Below are 8,483 nucleotides of genomic sequence, written 5' to 3' on the forward strand. Positions count from 1 at the left end.
CTTGAATTAATTATTCACTAATTACAGGAAGAATATGAGAGCATATCTTAACACCCCCACTTGCTCTTGAATGTTCTGAGAATACTACATTTTTTTTGAGCCATCTTTTCTTCACCAAGTTGCCCTCTCGGCTGGCATTGCATGTAAAGTATAAAGATAATGCAGATTGTTAGGAAATATAGATCCTATAGGATGGTCTTTGGTAAAAAAGCCAAAATACAAAGTATAGGCTGGCAAAATGATTGTTTACACACACTGATATACTAACCATGCATGAGAATGTAATACCTTCGCCAGAGGCTTTGGAAGCTTTCAAAAGTTGTGGGTGTTCCATGTTCGCAATTTGATAATGCGAGAAACTTAGAATAGTAATGAAACTGTTTCATATTAGTTATTTTTGATAGTTTTTTCTTCCTCTTTCGGCCTATATGCATTACATACAAATGATTTGCATATATTTGCATAATGCTCAAACAATTTGAAATTTCCAGCTTGCTGTGCCAGTTCCTTCATTAGAAAATTCAGTGTGCTTGCAAAAACTCAACATGCAACATGTCATATATTTTCATGCAAGAAGCTAAATTTGTGCGTGTCCTCCCTATATAGAACACCCACACTCTAAAAGTTGTGGGTGCAGTGGCACCCGGACACCCATGGCTTCCCAAGCCCCTGACCTTCGCACAATTTGTATGCATGATAAGTTTCAAAGATTTAAATATTTTCAGGGAAGGCTGTAAGGACAGGCAGAGTAATATAACTCATAACAGCAGTTCTGTAATGATGTTTTTTGTTAAAATATCTCAGGTTCTTTTGCTTTGTCTTCTCATCATGTTGTGTTATGGTGAGCATAACGAGTACAGCTCACGCTATGCTTACAATTTATCATCATTGATGTTTAATGGACTAAGCGAGAAATGTAATAGAACATTGGAAAATATGAGTGCAGATACAAGATTGCGATGTAAGTGTATTTGATTAGAAGAGATTTTGTACTGATCTTTCCATATCATACTTTTTATAAATTTCATTTCAACCAAGTAACTAGCTCCATACGTTGGACGGTCTTCCGAAGCCGGGAAGCACTTTATAACCACGCGTAGCTTTCATAAGGGAAAGTCTAAGATGTCCCACCAGCGCTTAGTAGAATTTTCGTGATGAATCGGTTATAGGGGAATCTCTATCCATAAGAGAATATGTTATTACTTGTTAAAGTAACTACTTTGTTGTTTCTTTCAGATTTCGACAGTTGGGGCAAACCTGGAGCAGGTATTTTGAGCGGCAACGTGAAATGGTTTGGGGCGTTTGATCAATGCATCGCTATCTCGGGTGGAAAATATTGCCTCGTTACTTTGATAGGAAATATCACGAATAAGGTACAACTAGTTGTATTCATGGAAAATTGCCCACTGGGTATTTCATGCGCGTAATTTTATGTATTTTTATAGACCATTCCAATATGGTATGGAATTTGTCTGCCTAATGTTTGTGTCAACGCTGATTCTTACATTGTCGTTCAAAACCTCCTCAACAACAGTAGGTTATCTGACAATTTTTTATTGAGAATGAAATAATGAAATAACCTAGAGCTAGCTTTAGTGATTTTGTTGTACAAATTCTTCAAAATGATCTTCACAATTCAACAAAGATCTTTGAATTTTTACATCCGTTTTTGTTGCCTGTTTGTAGAAACTAGCCCGGGCTTAACCCAGGTTAATTTTTTTTCGTGTAATCACTACTAACCCTGGTCTAACCTGGGTTAAACTCAACCCATCTCAAGAGGTAGGTGTTAGTGTTTACATAAAGATTGAACCTGGTTTGAACCTGGGTTAGTTTGTGAAAGGGCCAACGTTTTTTCATTAGAGTCAATATTGTTGATCTTTATGTCGTTGATTTGATGGAGCATAGACTCGTTTTGTTTGATGTGAAATGCTTCGTGTTTTTTTGTTTCTGTAATCAGTGAATTTGAAATTCACGGTACTATGGGCGAAGGCTTGGGTCCAAAATTTCTAAATACATGTTATGTGTTAAAATGACGTGTACAACTTACATCAACTACATATAATTGATTGTCGATTTTATGTTATTAAGTTTGTAAGATGTCGTTCATCTCAAACTTTATTTTATGATGTATATCTCTCGTGTCATTGAAATGAACGTTGTAAACATCGAAAAACATCGATACCTGGTATTGGCTCATCACTAAAGGAACTTTATATGGCCGAATGTGCACATACGAATATTGACCCACTCCTTATTATCGAGCATTTGTTGCCAAATTTGTCTTTAATAATTTTATTAAAATTAACGTTGTAAAAATTGGGCTTTATTTATATATAAATATTGTGCCTCTCAACTATCGTGTTTGTTGCAGTAACATGCAAGCTGTAAAATTGCTGTGTTACTTAAAATTTCCACTATTTGATTAACAACAACAGAGCGTGAAATCAACATAAATTTTCTTCTCCATCGGGATTTTTCGACCAATTTGGCGATTCTGGTTTCACAGTGGAACCCCGTTAATACGGCCACCAACGGGACAAAAAAAAACGGCCGTAACAGGGTGGCCATATCAAAGGGAATGAAACATGAAATATTCAAGCGTGAGGTCATCAGAGAAACTTTATTTTAAATGTTACAATGAAACATCCCTCACTATGATATCTATTAATAAATACACAAAATCAAGACTTCATAAACTCCTTTTTTGTATGCAAATGCGTTATGTGTGTAATGGCGAACCTCTTTCTATTTTTTTCAAAATAGTTGGCAGTCAATTTTTTCCGACCGTTAAAGTTATCGATCTAAACTGCTATGAAGAACCGAAGTACACTTGGTCAGTGATATTAACAATGTAAGCAAAATTAGGTTCAAGTCCACAGTCTGTCTTACCTCGCTGTACAAATTGGTTATGTATATTTGGTTGGATTACTGTCTGCCGCGTTTAGCCATCTAGTTTTTCTATTGGTCAGAAAATGCAGTTTACCAGCTGTCTTTATAATTATCGCATGCTTAAATATAATAAGATTTACGCTGCACAAAAATTTACAATATAGTGAGAAATTTACTGTGTTTGAGTCCACATGTGTCTGATTTATTCGACAAAACTCACTGAAATAAACTTGACCGTATGTTTTTTCTTTTACAGAATACTGTGCGGTATTATTTTGTCATGTTGTTTAATTGGGACCTGTATAGATGTATATAAAGAAACAATACAAACAAACTGTGTGGAGTATATGTATTTGGGTAAAGAGTATAGTGTGATTAAACCACAAGAAATTCATTTCCCAGCTGAAACTACACCGTTGGTCTCTAAAAAAAATGGCATGACGGGTTCTCATGAAGGTGGGTTAGGATATCATAATGGTAGGTTGTACTATCATATGGTAGGTTGGATTATCATAATGGTGGGTTGGACTATCATAGTGGTAGGTTGGAATATCATAATGGTAGGTTGGACTGTCATAGTGGTAGGTTGTACTATCATAATGGTAGGTTGGACTGTCATGATGGTAGGTTGGACTATCATATTGGTAGGTTGGACTGTCATAATGGTAGGGATAAGAAGGAAGGCTATTATGGGAAATATCTTTACAAAATTAGAAAGATGTTTGAAGGATTTTATCAGAATATTTAAAGTCAATATTTTATACATCCTTATTATATTGGATACCCAAGGGATATAGCTAAGAATATAAAGGGATAGAATATTGCAAGGATTATGGAAGATGATGAAGGTTTGATATTGAATTATAATGTTGTACTCGAATACGAAAAAAACAGATTAAATCGAGTCTACTTTAACGATATCAAGTAACAGATATACTTAAAAATAGTATCTTATTTAATTATCAAATAGCGTTCGAAGAGAGTTTTAAATTCGAAACAAGTGAAAAACAAAATGAAATCCCAAAGAACAAAAACTCAAATGATAAAAAAGGTATTTAAGATAAACATACTTTTCAATGCATCGTTTATAATTAAAATGTTGAATATCAATCTACAGATTTCATCGTTGATATATTTATTTGCTTCTCGCTGTTACGAAATACTCGAAATATTATGAAAACCGATGCAGCTGCTGATAATTTACTGTCTTTGAATGGTATAAGAGTTATAACAATGCTTTGGATCATACTTGATCATACCTATTTTATTGCGCGCCATCCAAACGGAATCCTTGGTAGGTCTTTGAAATTGCACGTTAAAGTGTTCTATATTTTCTAAACAGAGTTATTTAATAGTACAGCATTAAAAATGCATTCTTTTTTGTCATATGTAGAGAACTTGTTGGATTTTTATGATGAGACGAGAAAGTTTACAGAAATGATAATCGTAAATTCGTTTGTTACTGTCGATACGTTTTTCTTTCTTTCGTAAGCTGCACAGTTATATGTTTTGTTTACATGCAATTTCATTCCTGTTTTAACGTATTAAAACTATACACTTATTGACAGCGGTTTCTTGGTCATGTATAAAGTCATGAAGATTTTGAAGCAAAATAACGGCCACTTTCAATGGAGTATGTTGTATGTTCATCGATATTTCAGGTACGTAATCCTGTTCTAGGCACGTTTTAAAATGATGATCAATGCAATATTTGACGTTGTACTTTTAGACTGACGCCTGCGATGATGTTTTTCATACTGTTCAAGGTAAAGTTAAAACCGTTCGTTAATAAAGGTCCTCTTTGGGAGCAACATTTGAAAGAAGATGAGGGATGTCGTAAATACTGGTGGACAAATCTTTTGTATCTGTATAACTTTTATCCAGCAAATACAATACGAGGGGTAAGGCATAATAGAAGTTGTGCTTTACTTTTAGGAGTTAGTACTGTCTGCTGTTCATCCACTGTTTTTCTCCGTGCGTGTATTTCACAAGTCGAAGACTGAAAAAAGATAGAGATGCTCTATGCTTAATAGTTAGGTTTTCATTTGAAACGTTCCACATCCTTCAGTTGAACTTATAGCTTTATCATTTAACCTTGAAACTTGTTTGACGCTTAATGTGTGTATATAGCTAGGTTATTTTGCAAAAAAACGTGAAGGTTTTCATTTGAAAGGTTCCACATCCTCCAGCCAGTTCAACTTACAGCTTTATCATTTAACCTTCAAACTTGATTAGGTTTGACGCTTAATTTATGTATGTGTGTGAATAGCTAAGTTATTTTGCAAGCATCGAAAATAATTTTCTATTTTCTCGGTGTGGTGTATGGTCGTCGTAGTTCTTCCACTTTTTCTCACAAATCCAATTGCTCAAAAATTTGGTCTGTAAAAAATGCAAAATGGTTTTGGAGAAACTTAATTTTTATATATTTCTTCCGTTTGCATAAGTTCTTTTGACCACAGTTTGCAGTTTGCTTTAATGCTAGCAGGTTATGCTTACGAAAAGGTGTCGATGATCTGCCCAAACTACCCACAATATTGAACCAGTTTAATGATCTACTTTACCGAATTACAGCGTCGTTGACCTAGTGTTTTAGTGTAATTTCAATAATTTTGTATTATTTATATAGTGTAATGGTCATTTGTGGTATCTTGCTGTGGATATGCAATTTTTTATCATAGCGCCTTTCATCATTTGTTTCTTTTACCGGTGCGTATAATAAAACTATACACCGTAGATAGATATATGGTATATATTCTCGATGATGTCGTCATTTTTGAATTGTTGTGCAAAACAAGATCGTCCGTACCTGTAAAATGAAATGTTTTTAATGTTGTAATGAAGCTGCATCTTGATCAGTACTAAATATATATCTCAATTGACCTTTCACTTTCCCCATTTTACATCAATTTTTAACCTTTGCTCATTTCAACCTATTATAAACTAACTTTCTGTATTATGAACGATATGTTTCGACTTTCAACGCAAGGTCTCTATTGATTATATATAGATATGGTTATCGTGCAGTGGTTGCAACATCCTTAGTTCTTGGTGGTGGCTCGATTGTTTACATTGCAGTCATGACAGAACATTACAATCTTCATCCATTAACTTTGGTTTTAAGACATGTTACTTTGTAAGTTATTCAATATCCTTTCTCTTATGTGTATTCAATATTTTTTAACAGCTGCCATTAAGTGTGTTCAATATTCTTTATCGTGTGTTATATTTCATATTTTGTATCTTATCTTATAAGATCATGTATCGTGTCTTATTTCTTGCATGCTTTGTTTTACTTTTTATAATTTATGTGTTATAACTCCTTTGATATGTACTTATATTTATTTATTTCACTGGTTAAATTTTTTACAGAACCTTCATTTCTAATTCTTTTGCTTTTTTATTCATGCTGATGAACTTTCCAGGAAAGAGGTCGTTGACTATATTAATTATTTGTATAACAAACCATATGCTCGATTTCCTCCTTGTTTGGTTGGTCTGGTATTTGGCTATCTTTTGCATAAAGGAGCGCTGAGAAAAAATCAATTAAATTGGGTGAGATTGAAGGACCTAGAGAGATGATTGATTTCGTGTTATCAAGGGTTTATGATGTATCAAATATATTTGTTTTCATTCACCAAAAATAAAAACTTTTTTCTAGACTAAAGCTTCGTTACTTTGGTTCTTATCAACTGCAGTCGCATTGTCTTTAATATACGGACCTTACACGGCAATCAAGAAAGACCCCAGGGCGTGGACGATGTTTGAAAAGATTGTCTACGCTTCTACATTCCATCTTGTGTGGGCGTTTGTGTTGTCTTGGGTTGTCTATGCCTGCGAATTTGGCTACGGAGGTTTGTAAAACATACATGTTTACGTTCTTTTCTAAGTCTGGTATTTCATTGTGAATTGGGGAATATATTTAATGTCTCCTCCCCCCACCCCCCCATTAAAAATAATAGCTCCCGTACGACAATTCTTTTTAGTACCAACATAATGTTGTTTTATGTAGTGAGACTGTGTGCTGTGTATTTGCCTATGAAACTATATCGATGCTTATGTAATTTTATGTAATGACATACTCTCATTTCAGGTTATGTTAAGGACTTTCTGTCTGCAAGTTTCTGGATTCCTCTTGGTCGTCTGACGTATTCAACATATTTAGTACATGTGTTAGTGCTTAAAGTTATGATGTATGGTTCAAGAACTGGACTCGTTTTCACAACACAATGGTGGGTAAGTGATAAAGGCTTGTTGATGATATTAACGTGGGTTTAATTCACTCTGTGATTGTTTTTAATGAAACGTTTGATTTATTGTAGTGATTTCAGGAAAGTTATGGTAAAGGCAGTAAGATTTAAAATATAAAATATGGTTGATTATGCCACAAATTGAACAATGCTGCGTTGAATGAGAAGATGGGGGGAAGGGAGGATAGGAGGGGTTCACTTCTTGTAATAACATGCTGATGTCATATTGCGGAAGATATCTTCATTTTCCTATGCATTTCTAAGAATGTTATTTACCCATGATTTGGTGTTCGTCGCGTTAAATCAAACTACTTTAAATGCTAACCCCTCTTTGATTGCATGTTTGATTTTCTTTACCACTTTCCCCACAGATTAAAAAACTGTGAACAACCCATCTTTGAAAAAACACAAATGAGAAATGTATCTTTTTTCCAGGCGTACATCTACTGTGGTACCGTACTTTTATCACATGCCCTTGCATTCTTATTGGCTATCACCATCGAATATCCTGTTTTCAATCTAGAGAAACTTGTTTTTGGCGGTCGTAGAGGGAAGGCAACTTAGACTTAAAGAAAACCTTTGATGACAATGGAGTTATGGAGGTTTATGATGACGGTATTTCTTGTGAACTTCAAAACATCCTTGTCTCAAAGGAACCCATCATTATTTGTCCACCATCATACTTACATTGTTGTTTCTACTTGAAGATCATTTGGAGAAAGACTTTTCATTTTGATTTCAATAATTTTTTTATTTTGATTTTTAGTGTAAGATTTTGAATCTAAGATTTTGACCTATAAGTTTATGCAATATTAACTCACGTTATGTTTTCCTGCAATATTTTTTACTTATTTTTCCCTGTGTTTGCTGTATATGGAATTTGTGTGTTAAATATATCGAATATTACTGTTATGTTATACCCTCTGTCATAAAAAAGTCCTTAAAAAGGAAAAATATAAGGTTTGTACTGAGAAATCACTCAAATAGAATATCACTTCCAACATTATAAAATTTCTTTGTCGTAATGAAAATATAAACATCTTTTTAAAAGTTTGAAAATTTTACCATCCAATGGATAGTGTTATGCAAGCTTTGTGCAACCAGCCCCTTGTTTGCTACGACTTTTGCGATTTACAAGAAATTTGGTTGTATTGGTATTTCTGTGTCCAAGTAAACAATCATTTTGTCATTGTGACAACTTTAGGCCAGTTCAATGAGGTTTGATGGTTATAATCTTACGTCGACTTGAGAAACTAAAAACTAATGGTATCTTTCTCCGTGATGATAGAGTTTCTAGTCTCTAGAATGTACAAAAGTTTCTTCATCTTATTTTCTAATTTACAATGA

The 8,483-nt window shown here is 33.9% G+C and overlaps 1 protein-coding gene across 1 annotated transcript; it reads left to right on the plus strand.

Annotated features, from left to right (window-relative positions):
* Positions 1–698: 698 nt before the first annotated feature.
* Positions 699–8,111, plus strand: LOC124437552 (nose resistant to fluoxetine protein 6-like). Its single transcript, XM_046987517.1, has 16 exons — positions 699–961; positions 1,237–1,373; positions 1,446–1,533; positions 2,764–2,851; positions 3,146–3,345; positions 3,860–3,940; positions 4,007–4,183; positions 4,283–4,376; positions 4,458–4,550; positions 4,619–4,790; positions 5,516–5,595; positions 5,897–6,022; positions 6,312–6,441; positions 6,548–6,740; positions 6,980–7,122; positions 7,572–8,111. The coding sequence occupies exons 1-16, from the start codon at positions 778–780 to the stop codon at positions 7,698–7,700; spliced, it is 2,115 nt and encodes a 704-aa protein (XP_046843473.1). The 5' UTR covers positions 699–777; the 3' UTR covers positions 7,701–8,111.
* The last annotated feature ends 372 nt before the right edge of the window (positions 8,112–8,483 follow it).

This window comes from Xenia sp. Carnegie-2017, unplaced genomic scaffold (genome assembly GCF_021976095.1).
Source record: "Xenia sp. Carnegie-2017 unplaced genomic scaffold, XeniaSp_v1 HiC_scaffold_16, whole genome shotgun sequence".
Classification (NCBI taxonomy): Eukaryota; Metazoa; Cnidaria; class Anthozoa; order Malacalcyonacea; family Xeniidae; genus Xenia; species Xenia sp. Carnegie-2017.